Source organism: Bos javanicus, chromosome 22 (genome assembly GCF_032452875.1).
Source record: "Bos javanicus breed banteng chromosome 22, ARS-OSU_banteng_1.0, whole genome shotgun sequence".
NCBI classification, from domain to species: domain Eukaryota; kingdom Metazoa; phylum Chordata; class Mammalia; order Artiodactyla; family Bovidae; genus Bos; species Bos javanicus.
Genome location: NC_083889.1, coordinates 35,206,985 through 35,234,736, shown reverse-complemented (window position 1 = coordinate 35,234,736; position 27,752 = coordinate 35,206,985). Strand labels below are relative to the sequence as shown.

Here is a 27,752-nt window from a genome sequence, read left to right as displayed (position 1 = left end):
TGTATGCAGTTATTTTCACGTATGTATACTAAAGAACAGCAAACAGTGTGAGAGAGTTGGATTGTCTCTCAGCTTGTAAAAATTCTGTCCTTCTGACTTGTGTTGCCGCTGTTTTAGAATTGCTTGTTAGTTTGATTTAGTTTAAATATATTCTTGTAAACTCAACACTTGGCTTATATTTTGTAGTATGTTCTGAGAGCAAGCTTTAAAAAGAACTTGGCTGCTTTTTTTTTTTTTTCATTTCACATAGGACCATTGTGCTTGAAACTTGATTTGCCATGTTGGAGGGTAGACTTTTGGGTTATAAAATTTCTCTTAGCCTTACAAAAATTATATAAAGTGTTAAAATCAAATCGGGCAAAGGAGAGCTGTTAGGTTAGTCAGATTAATGGTACAATATTTGATCTGTAGAAAATATTGTATTCTAATATGTCAGTATCTGTAAATGTTGTTTTTTTTTTTTAACTGGAACCTTTTAAATGTAATATTCTATGTGTGAACTGTTGGGCAAAAGAGATGAATTGAGTAGGCTTCAGAGTTAGAAAATAGGTATCTGTAAGACTGGAAATAAATAATTCTAGGATAGTTTTCTCTGTATTGTGTCTCATAGTGTTTGCATGGTCCTTAAGGTAGTAAAGCCTTGTGTCAGATGCCTTTTTATAGCCTCTGTGGTGCCAGGAGAACCTTAAGATGAGAACTGATCAGCAGCAGGTATATAGACTGAGGATTTCACTGGTGAAACATGGCTTGATGTTGACTTTGATTTTAAATTCAGTTACGTTTAGTATGGTAAAAAGTTTATTCCATTTATGGAGTTTGTGAAGTGTTTTTCTTGTGCGCCTGTGATCTTTCGACTTTCTTGATAAACTCCTAAAGGCGGTCAGTGTCAGTGTTCCCAGCACATGTGCCTGCTGCCTTTCTGTTTTAGTCATTTGCTTCTGTTTCACAGAGCATCGACTTTCGGTTTCAGATTCAGCCAAGTGTGGTCGCTGCAGGAGAAAGAACCAGATGCATTTAGGAGAAACAAATAGGTGAAATAAAAAGGAACAGAATATAAAAAACACGTATAGCTGTCAGTGGTCAGAAAGGTGTAAAGAGACCTAGAGAAAATCAGATACAGTTTAGTGCAGTCCTTGTTCTGTAATGCATTTGTGGTAATATAAGATAGTTACGGTTGCAAACGGATGCCTTACAAACAATATTGTATATTTGTTGGCATTAAGTGTGTCCATTTACTTTGTTGTAGTGATGATAAGTGTGTGAAACTTAGAAACAAGCGAGCACTGCTGTAGTAACCATTCCCTGTAGTAGCAGGTTGATTAAAAGTTAATGACAAATCAATAAAACTATAATTACAACCTTCTACCTTATGTTTGTAATTTGGAATACAGTAAAATTGATCAAATAAGATTTAATATGTAACAACAGCAAGAAGAGTCCCATTTGTGCCATTTTTATTAGGAGGTTTGCTGTACCAAATCTCTAAATCCCTGTCTCAATTATTTTATGGCTCAGTTTTCATCAGACACAGAAAAAGCCCTGTAAGAAGTAAATAGAATCTGTAATTAGACCAGAAGGCTTGGGGTGGGTTTACTTTAGTATAACAGATGCTATGACATTGCAGTGGTAATGATTTTTTTTTTAACTTTAGAATTTGACTTTTCTTGGGTCTTATTGTACTTATGGCCTTAGTCAATATTGTTTTCAGAAATGAAAGAACATTAAAGTTTCTTGGCTATTGAAAGCAGCCCCTGTGCTTTAACGTGCTCACGGGTGATGTGTGTGGATGGGGGTAGATTTTTCTTTTCAGTCCCGTTCCAACTTGGGATTGAGAAAGCTAGGAACACAGTGATACCATGTTTTCTTTTTCCTTTTTTTTTTTCTGGCCACAATAGGTGGCATGTGGGATCTTAGTTCCCTGACCACGGATTGATCCTGGGTCCCCTGCAGTGAAAGCATAGAGTCCTAACCATTGGACTGCCAGGCAATGCCCAGTGATACCGTTTTCTGAAGTACTTCTAACAGTACTTCTCCACATAGTAATATGGCCCAGGGAGCACCGACTTTAGAATCAGTTGCCTGGGCATCAGTTTACAAATGAAGTTTTTGGGAAGTGACGCTGTGGGTCCTGCATTTTCAGCACGATTCCTAGATGGTTCTGGAGTTCAGTGATATTTAAGCACGACTGATGAAGGACTATCAAAAATTTAAATATATAACCCAGTCGTAAATATTTTTACCGAGTTGATGTGGCAGTCATGTGTCTAAGAATACTCAGCAGGTATGGAGCACACTGATCAAAAGCGTGATTCCTTTTGTCTTCCTCAGAATTCCATATTTTTTGGCCTACTGAAAAATCTTAGTTTATTAGACTGGTTAGTTTTTGAGGGTGGCAGTGTATTCACACGTGGAGATTTTGAAGTCAGAGTGAGCATTGCATGCAGCATTTTCAAGGCCAGTCCTGCCTGGAAGAGCCTTGAAAGTGAAAGTAGTGTAGGCTGTAATTTGCTACTGTAGCAACTGACAAGGTCAGTGGAGCTACTTCTACAGTAGTCATTCCAGGGGTTTGTTGAATGTCAGATATGGGTTAAGCACATCATTTTTATTCAGCTTCACCACTAAATTGGCTGCTTAGAGGATTAGATGCATTGTTGTCAGGAGTGTTACCGGCTACACAGCACAGTTGTATGTGTTACTTATTATTTTATATTTTCCCTCAGTGGGGATTTAAGCTGTTTTTGATTATGTTGTTCATAGCATGTTTTAAAGTGCTTTTCATGATGTTTACTGACCTTTTTTAAGAAGAACCACTGAGCAAAAAAATAGGTTGATAAATTTTGAAATATGTTTCATCTTTTGAAATGATCATGAAAGGTTTTGAATATCCATAAATTAATAGAGATGCACTCTCATTTGAAATTGTGTTAGCAGTTTGTTAGACTCCTGTGCAGTTGTGTAATCAAGTTATGGACGATAAGCTGAGTAGAAAATAAGATGGGCGTCACTGAAGTGCAGGATTGCTGTCAAGTCAGGAGGAAGCTCGCAGGAATGCTGCAGGTGAAAATGCCTGTGTGTGTTAAGATGCTTGAAGGCAGGAGTGTACAGACAGTGCTGGGAAGTTTGTTAGACAATTAGAAGCTGCAGCCGTACTGTTAGGTGCCCAGCCACACTCTCTCAGGCACTTTGTTTTTTGATGAATCTGAGCACATGCCTCTTCCAAGGGGGCTTTTTGCCCTGTTCTGTCTGTTCATTTTCCATTGGGCTGGGGAACCTTTCTACTTTAGAAACATTAAGTACATAAGGCAGACTTGATAATTCCTCTTTCTTCTTTTAAAAAAACTTATATATGGGGCTTCCCAGGTGGCACTAGAGGTAAAGAACCTACTGCCAATCACTTCTTGGCCTTCTGGCTAAGAGCAAGTGAAGAACCTACCTGCCAGTGCAAGAGACATAAGAGACTCAGGTTAAATCCCTCGGTGGGGAAGATCCCTTGGAGGAGGGCATGGTAACCCACCTCAGTATTCTTGCTTGAAGAATCCCATATAGCTTGGCGGGCTATATGTCCATAGGGTTGCAAAGAGTTGGACATGACTGAAGCGACTTAGCACGCACATGCATTTATTTATTTGGCTGTGCTGGGTCCTTGGTGCTGTGTGGGCTTTTCTCTCGTTGTGAAGAGTGGGGGCTACTCTTCCTTGCAGCGTGTGGGCTTTTCAGTGCGATATCTTCTTGTTGCAGGCATGGGCTCTAGAGCCCAGGTTCATTAGTTGTGGCACACAGCCTTAGTTGCTCCACAGCATATGGGATCTTCTTGCACTAGGGCTTGAACCCCTGTGTCCTGCATTAGCGGGCAGATTCTTTACCACTGAGCCACCAGGGAAGTCCCGTAAGTCCTTAAGAACACGAAACGATAAGAATTATAGAAAGAATTGTCTCCAGATTTGTAAGAAGAACCACCTTCCTATTGCTTTCCCTTTTGCTATCCTTTCCTCATTTGGACTTCTTCGTTTCCTTTATCTCAGCTGCTTTTGTTTAGCTCCTCTTAGTTTCCTCCACCACTTTTGTTATCCCGACTTTGCAGTGTGGATTTAGACCTGAAGAAGGCCTCAGTGTGTTTTTGGCAGTGAGGATAAAATACTTCCTTTAGAGGCTTGCAGTGAAGACATGCAGATGGACATGGAAGCGTGGATGCACAGTAAAGGGGTCCAGGTATTTTAGGGGAAATGAACTCGAGTGGATGGATGGGTGTTGGGTCAGGAAAGGCCTCAGAGAATAGCTTGTCCTTGAGCTGGTTTTAGAGGATGATGGTGAGGTGGGCTGGTACAGGGAAGGCTCTCAAACTCAGGCAAAGCCCTTGTTAGAGGATGCTTGCAAGTTCCACATGACTCACAGATGGGACTACACCATCCTGGAGGGCCCTGCCTGCTATGCTGAGGAGTTATTGGCTGTTACGCTTTGAAGGTTTGAGCAGAGCACCTTAGGGTTGGTGGTTTAAGAGCAGCCTCCGGCAGCAGTGTGGAAGTGGGCATGGTGTGTGAATGGAGGCGAGGAGACTTGTACAAATCTCAAGGAGAGAGAGCTGATCAGAGTCCCTGTTGAGGCAGGGCGTGGGATGCAGAGGGAGAAGGTGAGTTCATGAGAACCCAGGTGGGGTCTGTCTGTGGAAAGCCTCTCCTGCAGCATTCCTTCAGTGCGTTTCCTCGTGGGGGCCTTTGCTAGCTTGTTGTGGCTGTGTTGTGTGTGTGCTTGAGCTCGTCTCAGTCTCCCGAGCTCTGCTCAGAAGCACACCCCAGCTCTTCAGCTGTCCCAGCCTTCTGAGCCTGAGCTGAGCGTGGAAAGGGGAGGAAGCAGAAGGGGAGAGAGGGCAGGGCCTGGCATAACCCCCATGTGGCGATGATCCTGCTGGTAGTTATTCATTTAAAGAATCAGCGTGGATGTGCTGAGAGATTGTTCCTGGTGGCTCTTGTCAAGGAGCTGCTTACACACCATTCCACTGCTTTCTTTATGGCTTCTTTCTCCAACAGATTTTGGACTTTCTGTTGTATGGACTTTTTTCTCCCTAATGTGATAGGCAGCATTCATTCAAGTGGTGTTGACTCATGACCTTGGCCAGTGTGTTTTACTGATTATCTTATGAAGTTTGTGTGGGGTGGTGGGGGAGCTCTGTGTTGGCTTTTTATTTAAGAGCAGTGTCAGTTTATGCTGCCCATATTAAGCTCAGCTTTATAGAAATGATGGGTATGATTTTCATATAGGATAATGAAGTTGAAGAATCTGACTTAAACTACAGAATTTATAGATACTTGAAGTGCCTATTATTTATCTAGTACTGTGATTGGGGCTAAGAAGCATAGACTAAGAAATTTTGACCCCTGTCCTTGAGGGATATATAAAGAAGTTGGATACATTTACTAGGTAGGTAGAGACTATTTTGAGGGCCTCGGTAAGGAGGCAGAGTATGGATCATGAGCTGTCAAGTTACAGAGATCAGGGTTGGAATTGTGTCTTATTTGTGTATTTACTCTGTGTCTGCAGATCATTTACAGGGCTTCCCCGGTGGCTAAGCAGTAAAGAATCCGCCTGCAGTGCAGGAGACACGGGTTCGATTCCTAGGGTGGGATGATCCTCTGGAGGAGAGGGCATGGCAACCCACTCCAGTATTCTTGACTGGAGAATCCCGTGGACAGAGGAGTCTGGTGGGCTGCAGTGCATGGGTTCTCAAAGAGTGACTGAAGCTACCGAGCACACATGCACGCAGGCCGTTTACACAACCTTACTGAGCTGTTGTTTTCCTTATCCAGAAAAATTGGGTTAACGCTACCCCACTCAGAGTTCTTGTAAAGCTTAAGTGATACAACACTTCTAAAATGCTCAGCATAGTGTCTGATAATGTAAAATGTTTATTAAAAATTGGTTCGGGTCCCATGTCATGCAAATTGTTGTTTGGAACACATTCTTAGACTTCTACAGATTTGTGAAGGCTGTCAGTTCCAGAAAACAAAGAAATTGAAATTCAAAGACATATAGCGATGCACTCAAGGTTTCCCAGCTGCTGTGGAAAATAAAATACCATTGCTAAGTGAATAGTTAAACACATATTAGACCTTCAATTTCTACTTTTTATATCTTTTAAAAGTGGCAGAACTGGTGCAGAACTGGAGATGGATGCTGTTTTACTTGGGTAATGTCCCTGGTGGCTTAGATGGTAAAGCGTCTGCCCACAATGTGGGAGACCCGGGTTCGATCCCTGGGTTGGGAAGATCCCCTGGAGAAGGAAATGGCAACCCACTCCAGTACTCTTGCCTAGAAAATTCCATGCATGGAGGAGCCTGGTGGGTTACAGTCCATGGGGTCACAAAGAGTTGGACACGACTGAGCGACTTCATGAAGAACTTGAATCATTTGAAGTTTACTTCTGAGTTCTGTGAGATTCTATAAACAACTTCTAGACACAGGGCCTAAAAGATGTAATTATTTTTGTTGAGAGGACTCTTAACTTTTTGTTTAGAGTCTGGATTATCAAGTTTGTTAGTCTTGTCAGGGAAGAGAAGACATATACGTAAAAAACAATCTCTTTTCATGCTCATTGGCTCTTTGTGTATGTGTAAAGAGGCTTATAGGGAAGAAAGGCGTAGTGAACTTGCAGCTCAGTATCAGTGGATATAATTTAAACTCTAAGGGAGATATTGGGCTTCCCTGTGGCTCAGACAGTAAAGAATCCGCCTGCAGTGCAGGAGCCCTGGCTTCAGTCCCTGCATTGGGAAGATCTGGAGGAGGGCACGGCAGCCCACTCCAGTGTTCTTGCCTGGAGAATTCCGTGGACAGAGGAGCCTGGCTGGACAGTCCATGGAGTCACAAAACAGTCAGACATGACTGAGGGACTTAAGCACAAGGAAGGTATAGTAGGATTTATCAATTGCTTTTTCTGTTTTATCAACAACTGTGATTCCATTTATAACCAGAAGATGGCAGAATTGACAAGCAGATGAACTGTGCTGCTGAGTCACTTCAGTCGTGTCCGACTCTGTGAGACCCCAGAGACAGCAGCCTACCAGGCTCCTCCATCCCTGGGATTCTTCAGGCAAGAACACTGGAGTGGGTTGCTATTTCCTTCTCCAAGGAAATGGCAGGGGTTTTAAATTTAAATGGTGGTGTCAAAAAAGGTAGTGTTAGATATTCTTAATTTGAAAACTTGTTTTCTAGAAAGAATTTTGGGAACGTAGAATAAAATACAAGTAAATAAACTGCTTTAAAAATTTTTTGGGGGTGCCCTGAATTCTCATTTTCTGTGTGTCTCTTTGTCTCTGTTTCTCTCTCATTAACTTGCCACTTGGAGTTTACTGTGCAAAGTCTAAAGCAGATTTTTTGTTGTTGCTCAGTCACTAAGTCGTGTCTGACTCTTTGTGACCCCATGGACTGCAGCACGGTAGACTTCCCTGTCCTTCACTATCTCCTGGAGTTTGCTCAAACTCATGTGCATTGAGTCGATGATGCCATCCAACCATCTTATCCTCTGTTGACCCCTTCTCCTCCTGCCCTCAATCTTTCCCAACATCAGAGTCTCTTTCAGTGAGTTGGGTCTCTGCATCAGGTGGCCAAAGTATTGGAGCTTTAGCATCAGTCCTTCCAGTGAATATTCACGGTTGTTTTCCTTTAGGGTTGACTGGTTTGATCTCCCTGCTGAGGAACTCTCAAGAGTTCTCTCCAGCACCACAGTTCGAAAGCAGCTTTACTTCGTGATTAAACTTCGATTGGCTCAGTTTTTAAGTTTCTGTTGAACTTATTATGGCTGGTTTAAACATGAAGAATTAGCTGATAATTAAACCTGGAACCTTTAAGTTCATTAGCTGCATGTAAATATGATATATGTTTAATGAAAAATCTGGATCAGTCTTCCAAGGCAATAAAAAAGCAAAACTAAACAAATGGGACCTATCAAACTTAGAAGCTTTTGCACAGCAAAGTGAAAGCGTACGTTGCTCAGTCTTGTCCAACTCTTTGTGACCCCGTGGACTGTAGTCCGCCAGGCTTCTCTGTCCATGGAATTCTCCAGGCAAGAATACTGGAGTAGATTGCCATTACTTTCTCCAGGGGATCTTCCCGACCCAGGGATCGAACCGTGGTCTCTTGCATTGCAGGTGGATTCTTTACCGTCTGAGCCACCAAAGGAAATCATAAACAAAACAAAAAAGCTTCCTGTGGACTTGGAGGAACTATTTGCAAACAGTGTGACTGACAAGAGCTTAATTTCCAAAATACACACACAGTTCATATAGCTCAATAACCAAACAACAACAAAAACGGCAATCAAAAAATAGAAGACCTAAATAGACATTTCTCCGAAGACAACATCCAGTTGATCAGTAGGCACATGAAAAGGTGCTTGACATTTTTAATTATTAGAGAAATGCAAATGAAAACATCAGTGAGGTATTACCTCACACTGGTCAGAATGACTATCATCAAAAAGTCTACAAATAGTAAATGCTGGAGAGGGGTAGAGAGAAGGGAACCCTACTACGCTGTTGGTAGGAATGTAAATTGGTGCACCCATTATGGAAAAAGAATAAGGCAGTTCCTTAGAAAACTGAAAATAGAGTTGCCACACGGTCCAGCAATCCTACTCTTGGGCATATATCTGGGAAAAACTATAATTCAAAAAAATACATAAACCCCAGTGTTCATAGCATCACTCTAGTAGCCAGGATGTAGAATCAACCTAAATGTCCATGTCCATCAACAGATGAATGAATAAAGATGTATACATATATGTACATATAAATGTATGTATTATGTATAATACCATAAAGAACTGTGGTGCTGGGGAAGACTCCTGGGAAAGATTGAGGGCAGAAGGAGAAGAGGGCGTCACAGGACGAGATGGCTGGATGGCATCTTTGATGCAGTGAACATGAACTTGGCAAACTTCGGGAGATGGTGAGGGACAGGGAGGCCTGGTGTGCTGCAGTCCACGGGGTCCCAAAGAGTTGGACATGACTGGGCAATTGAATAACACACACAGTGGAATATTACTTAGCCATAAAAATGAAATAATGCCATTTGCAGCAACATGGTGGACCTAGAGAATATCATATAAGTCAAGTCAGAAAAGATAAGATGATATCACTTACATGTCTTATGATCCAGCAGTCCCACTGCTGGGCATACACACTGAGGAAACCAGAAGTGAAAGAGACATGTGTACCCCAGTGTTCATTGCAGTACTGTTTATAATAGCCAGGACATGGAAGCAACCTAGATGTCCGTCAGCAGATGAATGGATAAGAAAGCTATGGTACATATACACAATGGGGTATTACTCAGCCATTAAAAAGAACACATTTGAATCAGTTCTAATGAGGTGGATGAAACTGGAGTCTATTATACAGAGTGAAGTAAGCCAGAAGGAAAAACACCAATACAGTATACTAATGCATGTATATGGAATTTAGGAAGATGGTAACAATAACCCTGTGTACGAGACAGCAAAAGAGACACTGATGTATAGAACAGTCTTTTGGACTCTGTGGGAGAGGGAGAGGGTGGGAAGATTTGGGAGAATGGCATTGAAACATGTATAATAATCATGTATGAAACGAGTCGCCAGTCCAGGTTCAATGCACGATATTAGATGCTTGGGGCTGGTGCACTGGGACGACCCAGAGGGAGGGTATGGGGAGGGAGGAGGGTTCAGGATGGGGAGCACATGTATACCTGTGGCGGATTCATTTTGGTGTTTGGCAAAACTAATACAATATTGTAAAGTTTAAAAAAAAAAAGTTATTTACAAAACAGAAACAGACATAGACAACAAACTTAGAGTTACCGAAGGGAAAAGGATGAAGAGATAACTTAGGAGCTGGGGGTTAGCAGATACAAACAACTATATATAAAATAAACAGCAAGGACCTATTGTATAGCACAGGGACCAATATGCAGTGTCTTATAATAAACTATGATGGAAAAGATAAAGGAGATGTATATAAAACTGAATCACTTTGCTGTAGCCGAAAGTCATATAACATTGTAAATCAATTATACTTCAATGAAAAAATTCTGGAGATGATAATCAAAAGATTTGGATTTTACCCTTGCTTCCTAGGGCAAGTAGTTCCCTGACCTTCATTAACTTCTGTCTCAGATTGATTTATATGTTAAATACTGACATAATTAGCTTCTAATATGAAATTAATATTTCATATTGGAGAGTGAAAAGTTGGCTTAAAGCTCAACATTCAGAAAACGAAGATCATGGCATCTGGTCCCATCAGTTCATGGGAAATAGATGGGGAAACAGTGGAAACAATGTCAGACTTTATTTTTTGGGGCTCCAAAATCACTGCAGGTGGTGACTGCAGCCGAGAAATTAAAAGACGCTTACTCCTTGGAAGAAAAGTTATGACCAACCTTGATAACATATTGGAAAGCAGAGACATTACTTTGCCAACAAAGGTCCGTCTAGTCAAGGCTATGGTTTTTCCTGTGGTCATGTATGGATGTGAGAGTTGGACTGTGAAGAAGGCTGAGCACCGAAGAATTGATGCTTTTGAACTGTGGTGTTGGAGAAGACTCTTGTGAGTCCCTTGGACTGCAAGGAGATCCAACCAGTCCATTCTGAAGGAGATCAGCCCTGGGATTTCCTTGGAAGGAATGATGCTGAAGCTGAAACTCCAGGATTTTGGCCACCTCATACGAAGAGTTGACTCATTGGGAAAGACTCTGATGCTGGGAGGGATTGGGGGCAAGAGGAGAAGGGGACGACAGAGGATGAGATGGTTGGATGACATCACTGACTCCATGGACGTGAGTCTGGGTGAACTTCGGGAGTTGGTGATGGACAGGGAGGCCTGGCGTGCTGCGATTCATGGGGTTGCAAAGAGTTGGACATGACTGAGCAACTGAACTGATGAAATTAATATTTTTAGGCCATTTATTAAGTTTCCTATGGAAAAGTCTTAAGTCAGGTATTTTTTTGTGGTGTGTAAACTGTGTTGAAATAGTTGGGTAAAAGATAGTGTTAATACAAGTTACTGTGGATGATACCCAGCAAGTTCGAAGAGGGTTTCAAGAGTGAGAGGTTAGGGGTGAGACTGTTAATGACTGGCAAGTGATGTGTGGAGGTGTGGGGCTTGGGTAGGGCAATGAAAGAACCAGGGTGTTCTAGCAGCTTCTGTCTTCTCTTTTCCTCTGCCTTCACTCATTTTACCTAATATCAGACCGATGTTAACTGTGATTTTCTTTCCTTTCATACACTTACTCTTAGGACTTGTAGTTTTGCATCTTGGTGTTCCATGAATACTAAAAGATATTCTGCTCCCCATTTCAAAAATAAAAACATATTAGAAGAGTTTTTATTTATGTCAACAAAAGAAAAGTCTTGGTAGCATCTTTCATGTTTTTGTAATCATTCTCAATCTGAAGTTCATCAGAGTTTTGGTATATTAAATTCCCCTGAGGTCAGTATTGCATTTGAACATTGATAAAAAAAAAAAATGAGACATGTATTTTCTTTATGAAAAGCCTTATTTGTCTTGTCTTTTGATAGAGCTTTAACATATACAACATTTTGGGGTTTAATGAAAATGTCACCGTCCCTGTGTCATGGATTCACACTGAACCCCAGGCGCCTGCGGAAAGGATGCTCTGAAGAATGGATATACCCCAAGACCCTCAGACGACATTGCCTTTATTTCCTTTCATGCAGCCATGAGACTGTAACATGTTTTTGTTCCTGTGCAGTGAAATACTCTGTTGTGGCTCAGATTCAAATCTAAGAAAGTTCAGAGTTAATAGAAAACCAAATGGAAGGCCAGGGAGCTGCCGAAGGAAATAGAAGCATTACTTTGTGGCCTCTTTGGCCAAAATTGCCGTGCCAGGGAAGTCAGGAAGCCATGCTGGGTGCTTTGTACCTCTTCTGTTAGTTAGATTGTTTTTCGTCTGAGAACCTTTACAGAATTTCTCTTCTGCTGCTGTATTTTTAAGAAATAAAAATCAACATAAGAACATGGAGGGTTATGAAGCATGAAGTTCCATAAATATTTATGCTGAGGCACAAAAGTGGACAATTCCTATTTTCTTGACATATTGGGGTCGTATTTCACTCTTGACCTCTTGAGTTGAAAAATACAAGGAGTTAGTGTACCCTTTTCTTTCTTTTCTCTTTCTTATTTATTTTTCATTTCTATAATGAGTTTTAGATGCTGGGAACTGCCCTGTAAGGTTCATGTAAGTTTCAGTGGACTTTATTTTCTATCCTGGCTTATAAATATGGCTTTAGAAGTTTGCACTCTTACCAAAAATAACATAATTTATATCCAGTTTTAGTTAGTCGTAAGCTATTTAATGTGTGTGTGTGTTAAAATTGAAACTAAATGTTCTTTTTGTCAGGGCTAATAAGTAGGATTGTTTCTAAAAGCATATTTTAAGTAGTCTTCTAATTTTATTTTGTTCCTCACTTAAAATGTTTAGTTCAAAACAAATGTTTTTGCCCTTTGAAATTATGTTAAAGAAACTTATGAAGTAATTATACATGTTCATTGTGGAGAATTTAGAAAATGCAAGTGGGCAGAAAAGGCGAAAAATCACCTGTAATCCCACTCTGTTTTTTCTATTCTTTTTGTAACTATTGATACATATAAAAATAGTCTATTCAGTTCAAAGGAAAAAAATGTATTTAGAAAATTCTGAAGTATTGGTAATGTTTTTCTGTGGAAATGATTAATTTTTGGCATTGCCCCTTTTCTTGGGTAGTTTTATTTACTTTCTACATAATACCAAAAAATGGTAGATGCAGTTTTGTCAATTAAACCTAAAATCAACTTGGAAAAAAATAAACTAGAGCATTTCGTGTCCCCTCTCCCACCCCTGTTGATTCCAGTTGATTAGTAAATTTAATGCATGTTTTTGCCCTCAGATTATTTATGTTTAGTATGAGAGAAAGCAGTATATTTTCAAAAACTGTATGGCATAAGTTAAGTGAAAAATTTTCAATTGAAATTTTTTTGGGGGGGATGAGAATAGTCAGGAAATAGTTTATTTGGAGAATAAAGAGAATTTTTTGAGCTTAAAAAAGAGTATGATGGGCAAAAATTAAGAATTATAGAAATCAAAGCCTAAAAGGGTATGATGAAGATTTCTAGTACAAGTCAAATGAAAAGCTAGACCCCAGAAGGCGATGGGAATGCTTGAGAGTTCACTGACACAGCTGGGACCACTGACTAGGTCTGAAGCTCTTCACCCAGCCCACTGCTCATCCCCTCCTGGAGCCAAGTCCTTAACAGCCCAGTTTGGATGCAGAATGGCACCCTGTGCTGAAGGCAGCGCAATTAGAGGGATGGTGCCCCCGTGGTGCAGGCATGTGCTTGGGCCCCTGGCTCTATCTTTTTCATAGTCTCGGGGGTTTTCACATGTCATCCCATTTCTTTCCTAAATTGTCAACTTCTGCCTTGCTGTTACAACTTTCCCTCATCCTATGTATAGATATTTTTACCATCCTAAACTCTCTCTCCTAATGTCTCCCCCAGCTTTCTTTAGGAGTTGTCCACACTTGCCCATCTCTATCTCTGAATCACTTGTGAATTCACTGTAATTCAGTGTGAATTCACTCTCCTGGCCCAGCCCTCCACTGGAACCATTCTTGGGACCTTCACTAATCCTAATGTGTGCACTGGTTGATACTTGTGACCCATTATTCTGGAAATCTCCCTCTGAGACTTCTGGTCCCCTTGACTGTCAGCTGTCGAGTAGCATTCTTGGTTGCTTGCAGTTGAAATTCATCTTGGCTATCGTGTGAGAAAAAAGGTTGGTGTTCAGAAAGTTGGCAGACATTGCTGCTTTCTCTTTCTCCCTTGGTTTGCTTTGAGTGGCAATGTCTCTAACCGTTTTCTTGATCTACATATTCTTAGCCTTCCTAAAAGGGGGTGGCCATGTCACACAGTGATGGCCAAGTGGATACCCACTAGGGGGCATCTGAAAAAAAAAAAGAGACCTTTTCTTCTTGCCTGGAATCCAGTTGTGTGACCGGGTCATGCTGGAGGATATTTGAGTCACATTACTCATGAGGCAGCAAGCCTGTGGATAAAAGGCCAGTACGCCAGCGCTGGCAGAAAGGAAAGAGAAAGAGCATGGATTCTAGCTCACTTTGTAGAAGTTCTGCACTAAATGTTGACCAAAATACTTGTTAGGTGACAACTTAATGTCATTTATTACCCAAGCCACTAGTTGGTGTTTTGCTGCTTTATCCAAAAGAGATTCTATAATTGACTCAGAACACTGTTTGATGGCTCTTAGAATAGATGGAAGACTGGAAAATGAGGGAAATGAATGGGAAGGGAAGCCATGGCAAGGACCACAATCAGGCCTGTACCTTAGGGTCAGTGCAGTTAGGATGCTGTCCCTGCACTGCCCCTGGACCCTGGACCTTGGATGTTGCTCTCCCGGTAGCCCCAGAACAGTACTGTCCAACAGAAAGATCCTATAAGACAGTGGTGTAATTTTACATTTTCTAGTAAGCACATTAGAAAAGTGAAAAATAAAAAGCTAGCTGGATGATTTTAATACAAGTTCTCAATCCACACGTATCCAGAGTATTAACCTTTCAGCATGTAATCAGTATAAAAGAATTATTAGTGGGATAGTTTACATTATTTTTTGACACTAAGACGTTCAGCATCCTTTGTGTGTTTTGTGTTTACAGCAGCTCAGTTGCATTTGTAGCTTGGCCAGTGCTCTGTAGCCTCACGTGGCTGGTGGCTAGGATTGGCCAGTGTCGCTCAGGATGCAAACCCTTGGGTGGGAGTAACTGACAAGTGAAGCCTAAGTTGGGGACATGGCCAGGGAGAAGAGTGACTGACACCTTTTGTTTTCTTCAGTAGGGGAGCCTCTCACATGTGAGAATTGAAAACCGGGCAGCCACAGAAGACCGGTGTTCACTGCAGCAGTTTTTTCCTTCTCATATGTCTGATCAAGTCTTTTTGTTTGCTTTATAAGAATGGGTGTTCCTTGGGATTCCGTTCTTGACCTTTTGACCTTCCCCTTTTGCCTTTTAGGTAATTTAATTCACTCTCTTGATTCCAGCTATACCACTTAATGCTGATGATTTCTATGTCTGTATCTCTAGCCCTGTTACTTTCTAGTTTTAGTCAGATACTAATTTCTTGACCAGATAGAGCCCCTTACATGTGTCACAGACTTCTCAACATGTCGCAGGCTAAACTCTAAACCTGTTTTCCTCCTCTGACCCCTGGTCTCATTTAACAGCACCACTATATTGACCTCTTATCAGTCACCAGTTCCTTTCATTTAACTCCTGACTCAAATTTCTTCTTCTATGAACTATATTCATGTCCTGGTATCTTCTACAGAACTGTTGTAGCCCTCTTAGAGCTTGTCTTTTGCTTTCTTTTTGTCTTTCCTCTTTGCCTCTTACCATTCTCTCTCATCTTCCAAGTATTCTCCTACCTGCTGCAGCCGGAGTGATGTCCCTAAAGCACACACAGGTTATCATTCTTCTGCCTAAACTTTGTATGTGTATTTTATGTATTTTTTTAATTGAAACACAGTTGATGTAAAGTATTATGTAAGTTACAGGTGTATAATACAATAGTTTACAACTTTTAAAGATTATACTCCACTTATTGTAAATTATTGGCTGTGTTCCCTCTTTTGGACAGTTTATCCTTGTCGCTTATTTTTTCCTTGTACCTTATTTTATATCTGATAGTATGTACCGCTGAATCCCCTGTCACTCTAACTCCCCTCCCGCACTTCTTCTCCCCATTAGTAACTACACAGTTATTCTGTATCTGCGGGTCTGCTTTCTTGTGTCATAGTCACTGGTTCATCGTATTTGTTTTTTTTTAGATTCCACGTGTAAGTGATATCATACTGTATTTGTCTTTCTCTGTTTCACTTCACTCAACGTAATGCCCTCCAAGTCCGTCTATGTTGCCGCTGCAGATCCTCTGCCTAAGCTTTTCCAGTTGTTCCCATTGTCTGTGCATTGAAGTCCAACTTCTTTGTGTGGCACACAGGGCCTCCTTGCTCGGCCATCTGTTCAGTCTTCTGACCTTGAACTTGAAGTTTTGGTGGTATGGAACGGGTTGGGTGAGCACACACTGGAAGCTAAGGTGACTCTGTTGCCCGGAACACCTGCTTCACACTTGTGTGCTTTTCTGTTTCCACTCCCCATCATGCCCTTTTTACTTTTCTTCGCCAGCTAATTCTTGCGCATTTGGAAGGTTCTCTGAAGGCAGAATATCTGACAGTTTTCGTTTTCCCCCAGTCTGGAAGTTGGACTAAATACCCCTCCTTTCCATTTGCTATGGTACTTATCTCTGCCTCTGGGAAGTTTTATTCTATTTCTTGCCATGTATTGTTGAAACTGTTTGTTATGTGACTGTGGGTACTTTGAGGTCAGGGCAGCTTCTTAGTCTTCTTTACCAGCCAGTTTCTTGCGCCATATCTGGCTCCATCCGTTTTTATTGAACTGAATCAGTAAATGTGAAAGGAGGCTATGGGTGGAAAGATAAACTGGCCCAAATTGCAAATAGCTTTGCAGACAAAAAGCATTCAAGTGATTGATGAATGAAGAAAAACAAGGTAGTTATATTGTTTTGTAAGTCTTGTCAGTTTGGGGAGAAAAATGACGTGAGTTCATTAATCCTTTGTTATCCCTGTTATAGCAGTTGGAGTGCATCCACATAAAGTACTGTTACTTCGGAGCTATGTTTCAGAGGGGATATGGCCATGTTAGCTGACTCCGTGACGTCTAGAATCACATCACATACCATCTCTGTTCCTTGTGTCCTGGGGATGCTGAGACGTACATCTGTTCTGTTTGTGCTTTGCTTTTGTTGAGGTGAATATGAAGGAAGGATTTGGTAGTGTTTATGCCTAGAGTAGGGGTTGGCAAACCATTGCCTATTTTTATAAATAAAGTTTTATTGGAACACAGTTGCACCATTCACATATGGATTACTATCTTTGGCTGTTTTTGTGTTCCCACAGCATAGTTCAACTGTAGTGACAGAGATCGTGTGGCTTGCAAAGTCTAAAATATTTACTGTTTGATTGTTTATATAAAAAGTTTGAGGAGAAGGCAATGGCAACCCACTCCAATACTCTTGCCTGGAAAATCCCATGGACGGAGGAACCTGGTAGGCTGCAGTCCATGGGGTCGCACAGAGTTGGACACGACTGAAGCGACTTAGCAGGAGCAGCACACAGTTATAAGCATAATGTAGATGGATCCTAAACTACATATCATGTGTAATTCATAAATGCGATTGTGCTTACATAAAGAAATGATCCTCTTAAGTGTAGAATTAATGGACTTTTAGATATGCAGATGACACCACCCTTATGGCAGAAAGTGAAGAGGAACTAGAAAGCCTTTTGATGAAAGTGAAAGAGGAGAGTGAAAAAGTCGGCTTAGAGCTCACCATTCAGAAAACGAAGATCATGGCATCTGGTCCCATCAGTTCATGGGAAATAGATGGGGAAACAGTGTCAGACTTTAATTTTTTGGGCTTCAAAATCACTGCAGATTGTGATTGCAGCCATGAAATTAAAAGATGCTTACTCCTTGGAAGGAAAGTTATGACCAACCTAGATAACGTATTAAAAAGCAGAGACATTACTTTGCCAACAAAGATCCATCTAGTCAAGGCTATGGTTTTTCCAGTGTCATGTATGGATATGAAAGTTGGACTGTGAAGAAAGCTGAGTGCCGAAGAATTGATGCTTTTGAGCTGTGGTGTTGGAGAAGACTCTTGAGAGTGAGTCCCTTGGACTGCAAGGAGATCCAACCAGTCCATTCTAAAGGAGATCAGTCCTGGGTGTCCATTGGAAGGAATGATGCTAAAGCTGAAACTCCAGTACTTTGGCCACCTCAAGTGAAGAGTTGACTCACTGGAAAAGACTCTGATGTCGGGAGGGATTGGGGGCAGGAGGAGAAGGGGACGACAGAGGATGAGATGGCTGGATGGCATCACCAACTCGATGGACATAAGTTTGGTTGAACTCCGAGAGTTGGTGATGGACAGGGGTGCCTGGCATGCTGCAATTCATGGGGTCGTAAAGAGTCAGACACGACTAAGTGACTGAACTGAACTGAACTGACAAAATATCCTTTCTGTGTTGGTGCTTGTATTTAAGACTGTAAACATCATCAGCTTTTGCACAGTTAATGTCTCTATTAGACTCGTTAAAAAAGTATCTTCTATGGTTAATAAAACGTAAAGACTGCACCTGCAAAAAAAAAAAAAAAAGTTTGCTGATTTGTACCTTTGTCATCGCTGTTATTTAGTCACCAAGTCGTGTCTAACTCTTTGCAACCCCATGGTCTATAGCCCAGCAGGCTTCTCTGTCAGTGGGATTTCCCAGGCATGAATAGTGTGGATTGGGTTGTCATTTCCTTCTCCAGTGGATCTTCCTGACCCGGGGATTGAACCCAAGTCTCGTGCATTGGCAGGCAGAGTCTTCGCTGCTGAACCACTGGGGAAGCCCAGTTTGTACCTTAATATTAACAGCTACTTAATATTAGAAAGACAAAGCCTTATACCCAAATTGGGTAGTAATCTCAAATTGGGAATTAGGAGACTGCAGATTGAAAATGGCAAATATCCTATTTGATGGTATGGTTTTCTTAAATTTTTGGTTTTTGTTTCCATTTTGCTCCATGTGTTATGAAGAAAAAGTGTCCACATTTTTTATTGTGCCTCATATATATGAAATGCATATTCTGAAAGTTTTAAAATTAATTTCCTCAATCGTGTACAAAACACTGAACACCAGAGTCAGGTGTGTGAATTCCAAGTTGGAGAAAAAAATTTGTGTCCTTGGCAGACTGCTTGGTCTGTGGAGGCTTAAATATAGGACTTCCATTATAACAGTTTAAAATACCAGTTTATGTGTCTCCCTCCCTGTTCCCTGCTGCCTTCTGTCCTCCAGTGGGCAGAGTCCCTTCTGATATGACCAGTTCTTTATTGTTAACTGTTCCTCTAAAGATAAGTGGGCTACTGAAAGCAGAGTCCTGGAAGTGTGAGATTGAGGTGCTGTGTAACTGACGCTGGCATGTTCCCAAGGGTGATGTTACAGTTATTTGTTGACTGGTCTAGTCAACAAATAGTATGGACCAGGCAGGACCTAAGTCTACTCAAATGCTAGAGCAGGGCCCAAGAGTGCCTGGGGTTACTCCTCCGCTGTTGAGTGGTGGGGAGGTCAGGGGTGCTGGAGCTGTGAACAGATTGAGGCTGGGAATGGAGTGGAATGGAAGATTGGGGTAATCAGCTGATTTTTCAGTCTTGCCTCTGTCATTGTGTATTACTCCAGTAAAGCTAAGGCACTTTGGATTCATTCATCAAGCAGACATGTTTGAAATGGCTGTCATGTGAACGCCAGAGGCCCTGCTAGGTGTTGGGAGTTCAGAATGAATACATGAGCTCCTTCCCATGGAGGGGTATATAGACGGGTGTGCTTGGAGCAGTGAGGCAGGAGGTGGGAGGATCCCCACAGAACAGTGCATATCCATTAATGCTCTGAGTACTTTAGGTTAAAAAAGAAACAAAAACAGAAAACCCTTTTGATGTCTTGGAGTGAACACTGTACATTATGCTTTTCTTTAACGGCATTTTTTGCTTATAAAAAATTTCCACTCTCATAACAATTTCTTTGTTTTAAGGATATAATTAAATTTATGTATTTTAGGTTGCCTGCCTGATTCGAGTTCCTTCTGAAGTAGTTAAGCAGAGGGCACAAGTATCTGCTTCTTCAGGAACATTTCACATTTTCTCTAACATCTTATGTCAAGAGGTGAGAATATGTGTTTTTTTGTGACTGCGTCGGGTCTTAGCTGTAGCATGAGGGACCTAGTTCCCAGACTAGGGATCAAATCTGGGTCCCCTGAGTTGGGAGCACAGTCTTAGCCACTGGGCCACCAGGGGAGTCCTGAGAATATGTTTTTAAGCTCTCGTATTGAGGATATTTTATTGTAGCTGATAGGAATATTGTGGCCCTCATCCCAGGAGCCTTAGAGCTTAAGGCTAAATTTACTGTCCAATTATAGCAACTGTTGATGCTAATATTATCTTTGCCTTTCCATTGTTTTTCAATTTCTTATTTTCAATTTTATTTTTTTTTCAAATTTCTAAACAAATGCCCAATTAAGTATGTGTCCTACATTGTAATTGGCCTGTTGTTCTTTTAGAATCAGAAATAGAGTAAATAGTGAATATATGAAGTGAATAAAGATGTATTGAAACATCACTACAGAATTTGAGGACCATGGAAGAGACCTGTGGTAATGGACTGATATAGTGACCCGCGTCATAATATTTATATATACTTGTAATTTGTCTTATGCTGGTTCGTGTTAAACTGTGGGTCAGAAATCATGCTTGCTGACCATGTGACTGGGGACCATTGAGCTGCTTTTCTTTATAGTTTGTACAGAAGCCGCCCCCCCCCCCGCCCACATCTTTTTTTTTTTTTTAATGGAAATCAATCTCATGAAAATTTCATTGAGTCCAGGTTTTAGGAGAGTTATTTTTAATGATCCCTCTGTCACCTTGATGAGGAGACATTGAGTATTTAATCGTGTGAATGAGATCAGTCCAGGGAAGGGTTCCTGTTGAATCATGTGGGTAAATAGATCAAGGCTTGTCCAGAGGTATTTATCACTTTTGAGAGATTATTTATGAATTTATCATGTCTGATGATTGAAAATACAAAATATAAATATAATTTTGTTTTTATATGAAAGGATAGCATTCTGTGTGCATTTGCTTTTGAAAATACGTTTGTTTAAAGCATCTCAAGTATTTTTTTCCCCAAGAGACGAAATGTTGAAAACTAGTAAAGCTTAGTTGAATTGTAGTCAGCTTTGTTATTTTATTACAAATGATGTTCTCATTTGAAAGGAAGCTAACCTGAGCTTTGTGTACCTTAGGCCGGTTTAGCACCTTGAACCTCTTGGAGGATTGTCATACTGAATAACTTAAAACTCAAACTTTATTTTTTTTTTTATTTTTTATTTTTTTAGATTTTATTTAATTTCAGAGATATACACATAGAAAAGGTTAATCTGCTTTATGCAGACTGTTGTTTAGAAGTCTCTGCTATTCTGACTTTCTGAGCTCTTGGCTTTTTATTTGTTTCAGGGCATCCAAGGATTATATCGAGGCTACAAAAGCACTGTTTTAAGAGAGGTAACTAGCTAAATTTCTAATATTGAAGTATGAGAGAATGATACGCTTTGTTCAATAAGTTTATTTGTAGAGACTGGTTTAAAAAATAACAAAGGGAAATTATCGATCACTGTGTAGTCTTTTTTGTTGTTGTTAGCTTAATTTTTAAGGCATGGGATTAAAAAACCAGTGTATTTTTTTTTTTTTTGACTGGTCTGGCTGTTTGCGTGTGGGCTTTCTCTATTTGTGATGAGCTGGGGCTAGTGGTTGAGCAGGGCTTCATGCTGTGGTGGCCTCTGTTGATGAAAGAATGGAGCCCACTAGGGCACACGGGCTCCCTAGCGTTTGGGCTTCAGTAGTTGCAGCACATGGTCTTAATTGCCCCATGGCATGTGAAAACTTCCTGGACCAGGGATCAAACCTGTGTTCCCTCCATTGGCAGGTGGATTCTTAACCACTGGACCACAGGGAAGTCCACTGTTATCTTGGTTCTTAAATCTGATGACTGGGTAGAATGAGTTGGTCCTGCTGAAAGAGCAACCCCAATGGTCAGAATGACCCATCCTATAGCTTCGTGTTTATCTAAGGTGGCTACATGGCCACCACAGCTGACACAGTAAGAAACAGCTACTAAGGGTAAGATGTCAAGTTAATTACTGTAATACACAAAATGAGAGAGAAAATGGTCATGAATGAAGCACTCTGGGAGACAAGGGTCTCAAAAGTCTGTTTTTATATGAAAAATTGTACAGTTAGCTCCTATCTTCCTGATGACAAAACACGATGTATTAGAAAGTTCATTCTGGCCTGGCGTGCTGGCCGGCCCGAGATTCTCAGTGCAGTGTGCCTTGGAGCAAGCCTTCTAGCTTCGAAATTCTGAGGTTCAATATGTGGTCAGTGTCTTTTTTTCTTTGATTGAAAAAATCAAAGTATTTTAGTGTGTATATTACTGCAGAAAACATGTTTTAATTTTTCATTCACATACAAGAGGCAACTTTTTTTTTTGGTTTTTGTTTTACTTTTTTTTATATGATTTTTTTAAGATGGAAGGATAATTGCTCTACAGTGTTGTATTGGCCTTTGCCATACAATGCAAATCAGTCATAACTCTATATATTCCCTCCCAGAAGAGGCTATTTTGAGGTTTAAAAGTTGACCTATAGATAAGGTGGCATATGGAATATAAGAGAAGTCTTTGTTTAGTTTGAGACATAAGTTGGTTTCTTTCTTTTTTTTTTTATGAGTTTAAATCATACACTTTTTTTTTTTTTTGAGGTATAATTGACAAATGAAATTATGAGACATTTGAAGTATATAGTGTGATGATTTGATATAGGTATACATTGGGAAAAGGATTAGAACATAATTTTCTACTAAAATGCAAAAGAGAATCCGCATACCTCTCCTTGAATCCTTATTTTCTGTTTGGATTTCACTTGGATGCTAAAATGTTCTCATTTATAGAAATGTGTTTAATTTAAATACATATTGTTATAATTAGCAGAAAATTGAAATTCTTTGGAATCTGAATTTTGTTCCCAGGTAGTTTTTTATTTTGTCTTATTTGTTTGTTGTTAGTATAGATTACAATCTTCTTTATGAAACAGCAGCACTGTTACGTGTTATTTGAAGCTTTGATTTCTGTGAAGTAATAACCTTTAGTGCGGTGGCAGTGTTGATGTATATCTTTGAAAAACTTCTTTTGAAGGCAGACTGAATGTTTCAAAATTAAGTTATTTGTGTGAAGATGACTTCTGCCTTTCAAAATAACCATCTGCATTCTGTCCTTATTTTCTGACTCACTAAGCACTTGTTATTTACTCAGGTTTCACCTGGGTGCAGGAAAGAGAGGTGGGCAATAAATCTCTTTTTTATTTTTCTGTGAGATGCCGAATGAATGAATATTTACATGCCAGAGAATACTCATAGTGCATACAAACAAATAGGTAAAACATGGTTACAACTGCATTCTGTTCTTTTAAAAATTTGTTTTGACGTACGTCACGCTAGTAATTAATTTCTAGGCTGCAGTTCTTGCTAAAAGTGTGACCCTGCTGAGATGACTTTGTTTACTCAAAATGGCAGTGGTGTACTGAAAATATAATTGGGGTCTTCTGCATTATGCATTTTAATAAAAGATCTTTCAGAATTGATTTTAGTTGAGATATTGCTTTTGTACAGATTCTCAGAGAGAAAGAGAGAGGAGTTATTGCCAGATGAAACATAGCTTCTTCTCAAAATGAGAAAAATAAGAAGTGATGTATCTTCTTTAAACAAAATTTTTGCATTATAAATAGTTTCAGTTTTTACATTGTTCTGACATCAGTATAAGATCTTTTCACCAAGAGCTTGTTTGATTGTTTCAATAAGAAAATACATTGAAGCCTTAGTTAGAATCACGAGGAAGCTTATACATTTATTCTGTGTGCGGTTTTTGTTTGAAATAGTTTTATCTCCCTCACAGTTGCCCATTAGAATGAAATTGAAGTTTGAATCCATGCCTTATAAGATAGATTATGTGTGTTCTTTAGATTTTGTGAATGCTGTCACATGGTTTGATGTTTGTGGAGATTGCATGCTTATCCCTTATGTTCTCCTAAATTATTTTAGTTACTGTGAATTTTAGACAGAGTCTAAGCAAGGTCAACCAATTATACTCTTTATCTCACCCTTTCAGTATTCATATTCCTCATGATCTAGGCCAGATTAAATGTGGCCAAGCATTGTGGGGCAGTGCGGTTATTTCAGTAACATGGAAATGGGGAGTAAAGTCACAGCAGCCTCTGTAGCCAGGCTGGTTTCAGAGTGTCCATTGACGTAGACACAGCATATTAAACACCAATACAGTATACTAACACATATATATGGAATTTAGAAAGATGGTAACAATAACCCTGTGTACGAGACAGCAAAAGAGACACCGATGTATAGATTAGTCTTATGGACTCTGTGGGAGAGGGAGAGGGTGGGGAGATTTGGGAGAATAGCATTGAAACATGTATAATATCTTGTATGAAACGAGTCGCCAGTCCAGGTTCAATGCACGGCACTGGATGCTTGGGGCTGGTGCACTGGGACGACCCAGAGGGAGGGTAGGGGAGGGAGGAGGGTTCAGGATGGGGAACGCGGGTATACCTGTGGCAGATTCATTTCGATATTTGGCAAAACTAATACAATATTGTAAAGTTTAAAAATAAAAGTTAAAAAAATAAATAAATAAAAAGCAGAGACATTACTTGGCCAGCAAAGGTCTGTCTAGTCAAAGCTATGGGTTTTCTAGTAGTCATGTATGGATGTGCATACATGAACTAAGCATCAGGGTCTACAGGAGGCACTTCATGTGGATCTCTTCATTTAATTCACACGAGAACCTCAATATAATTGAAACCATCAGCTCACAGTAAAGGAATAAACTCACTCTCAGATACATATTCATATGCCCAGTCTCACTTAAAATTACAGTGAGATCACTTCTCACCTCTGAAATTGCTAGTACCATTGGTGAGAAGTGTAAAAGTGTTAGCCGCTTCAGTTGTGTCCGACTCCTTGAGACCCCATGGACTGTAGCTCGCCAGGCTCCTCTGTCCATGGGATTCTCCAGGCAAGAATACTGGAGTGGGTTGCTGTTCCTTTCTCTAGGGGATCTTCCCAACTCAGGGATCAATCGTTGTCTCCTGCACTACAGGCTGATTCTCTACCATTTGAGTCAACAGGGAAGCCCCAACTGTAAAGTGGCTGCCCCTAACTGGCTTCCCCACAAGAATGTGAATCCTTTAGGGCAGAAGTGTTCTGCGTGGTGCCCAACACACACAGCAGGCACCTTTAAAAAGGAGTAGAATGTGTGAAGAAAACCCATTTGTTGAGTTTAACTTACTGGAAATGACTTGCCTGTTTTCTTTTGCTACAGAAATTCCTTTCTAATTCACATCCAAGGTCGAGAGGCTGCTCTCCATACAACTTCTGGGTCAGTCAGTTCAGTTCAGTCACTCAGTTGTGTCTCTTGTGACCCCATGGACTGCAGCACGCCAGGCTTCCCTGTCCATCACCAACGCCCGGAGTTTACTCAAACTCATGTCCATTGAGTCGGTGATGCCATCCAACCATCTCATCCTCTGTCATCCCCTTGTCCCGCCTTCGTTCTTTCCCAGCATCAGGGTCTTTTCCCATGAGTCAGTTCTTCGCATCAGGTGGCCAAAGTATTGGCATTTCAGCTTCAACATCAGTCCTTCCAATGAACACCCAGGACTGATTTCCCCTAGGATGGACTGGTTGGATCTCCTTGCAGTCCAAGGGACTCTCAAGAGGCTTCTCCAACACCACAGTTCAAAAGCATCAATTCTTCGGCGCTCAGCTTTCTTTATGGTCCAACTCTGACATCCGTGCATACTGGAAAAACCATAGCCTTGACTAGATGGACCTTTGTTGGCAGAATAATGTCTCTGCTTTTTAATATGCTGTCTAGGTTGCTCATAACTTTTCTTCCAAGGAGTAAGTGTCTTTTAATTTCATGGCTGCGGTCACCATATGCAGTGATTTTGGAGTCCCAAAACATAAAATCTCTCACTGTTTCCATTGTTTCCCCATGGATTTGCCATGAAGTGATGGGACCAGATGCCATGATCTTCGTTTTCTGAATGTTGAGCTTTAAGCCAGCTTTTTCACTCTCCACTTTCACTTTCATCAAGAGGCTTTTTAGTTCCTCTTCACTTTCTGCCATAAGGGTGGTGCATCTGCATATCTGAGGTTATTGATATTTCTCCTGGCAATCTTGATTCCAGCTTGTGCTTCTTCCAGTCCAGCATTTCTCATGATGTACTCGGCATGTAAGTTTACTAAGCATGGTGACAATATACAGCCTTGACGTACTCCTTTCCCAATTTGGAAACAGTCTGTTGTTCCATGTCCAGTTCTAACTGTTGCTTCTTGACCTGCATACAGATTTCTCAGGAGACAGGTCAGGTGGTCTGGTATTCCCATCTTGTGAAGAACTGTCCACAGTTTGTTGTGATCCACACAGTCAAACACTTTGGCGTAGTCAATAAAGTAGAAGTAGATGTTTTTTTGGAACTCTTGTTTTTTCGATGATCCAATGGATCATGGCCCCGCCCATCAGAACTAAACCGAGTTTTCCCCTCAGTCAGTGTCTTGCATCAGGAAGCTTCCATAAGCCTCTTACCCTTCTCCATCAGAGGGCAGACAGACTGAAAACCAGTCACAGAAAACTAACCAATCTGATCACATGGACCACAGCCTTGTCTAACTCAGTGAAACTATGAGCCATGCCATGTAGGACAACCCAAGACGGACAGGTGATGGTGGAGAGTTCTGACAAAACGTGGTCCACTGGAGAAGGAAATGGAAAACCACTTCAGTATTCTTGTCTGAGAACTCCATGAGCAGTGTGAAAAGGCAAAAAGATAGGAAACTGACAGATGATCTCCCCACGTCGGTAGGTGCCCAATATGCTACGGGAGATCAGTAGAGAAATAACTCCAAAAAGAATGAACAGATGGAGCCAAAGCAAAAACAACACCCAGGTGTGGATATGATTGGTGATGAAAGTAAAGTCCTGAGGCTTAGGATATATTCAGGATATATTAACTATGATTAATAGTATTCTTGGTAACTGAAAGGGCTTTTGACAGGAAATGACATCTCAGTGAGGAATGCCACTGTATCTCACCAGCTGTTTGCCCTTGGCAAGCAACTTTACCTCTCTGAGCTCAGCTTTGCCTGTGTGTATTTGGAACCTCATGTTGATTGTTCTTGCTGCAGTCTCATGAAGGAGGTATTACAGCAGTATGGTCTGCTAAGACCAGAGATGAAGCAAGCTGCCTCTAGGCTGTGAGGTTCTTGAACAGGGGTGCAGCCTTGTTCTGTCTGCATGTAAACATGTGAATGCCGTCTCATGATGATGAATACACACTAGTTGTGTTTGAACCAGAGACTCACTAACTGTTACTGCTCAGAGAGCTTCTCAGCTCCCAATTGGAGAGTGTTTTATCCAAATGTCTTGTAGAATGAAGTTGTTTATTCAGTTAACAAATTGCAACCTGCAATTGATTTTGTGTTTGCTGGCTACTTCTGTAGGAAGAACAACATATTGGTTATAGTAATGTACAGTTACTCTAGTTGATGGTTGAACTGAGCAAAATTACTAATGTAAATGGGTTGGAAAATTTTTCATAGTTATTCTTTTTTAGGTCATGTTGATAATTTACTGGAATTTTTTCTCCAAATAAGCTTACCAACTAAGAGGAAGGCCTTCTTTCGAAGATTACAATAGTTGAATGGCTGGATGGCATCACTGACTCGATGGACATGAGTCTGAGTGAACTCCGGGAGCTGGTGATGGACAGGGAGGCCTGGCGTGCTGCGATTCATGGGGTCGCGAAGAGTCAGACACGACTGAGCGACTGAACTGAACTGAACTGAGAGACTGTATTGAGATAGGCTTGGTGACTTAAATATTCAATTTAGCAGATGTCAAGGTAAAGATAAGGTTCTACTGGGCAGGATTTTTCAAACTGCAGGTTGTTACCAGCATTTGAAAATTAAGAAAAAAAA

The 27,752-nt window shown here is 40.7% G+C and overlaps 1 protein-coding gene across 6 annotated transcripts in view; it reads left to right on the top strand.

Annotated features, from left to right (window-relative positions):
• SLC25A26 (solute carrier family 25 member 26) overlaps positions 1-27,752 on the top strand; it is a 145,873-nt gene that overhangs the window by 10,856 nt on the left and 107,265 nt on the right. For 5 of the 6 annotated variants that reach the window (XM_061396445.1, XM_061396446.1, XM_061396447.1 and 2 more), the window contains exons 4-5: positions 19,708-19,812; positions 21,159-21,206. The exons of the other annotated variant lie outside the window; for it this stretch is intronic. In XM_061396445.1, coding sequence (XP_061252429.1) covers positions 19,708-19,812; positions 21,159-21,206 — 153 coding nt within the window. The remainder of the gene's footprint in view (positions 1-19,707; positions 19,813-21,158; positions 21,207-27,752) is intronic. 6 annotated transcript variants of the gene reach the window in all.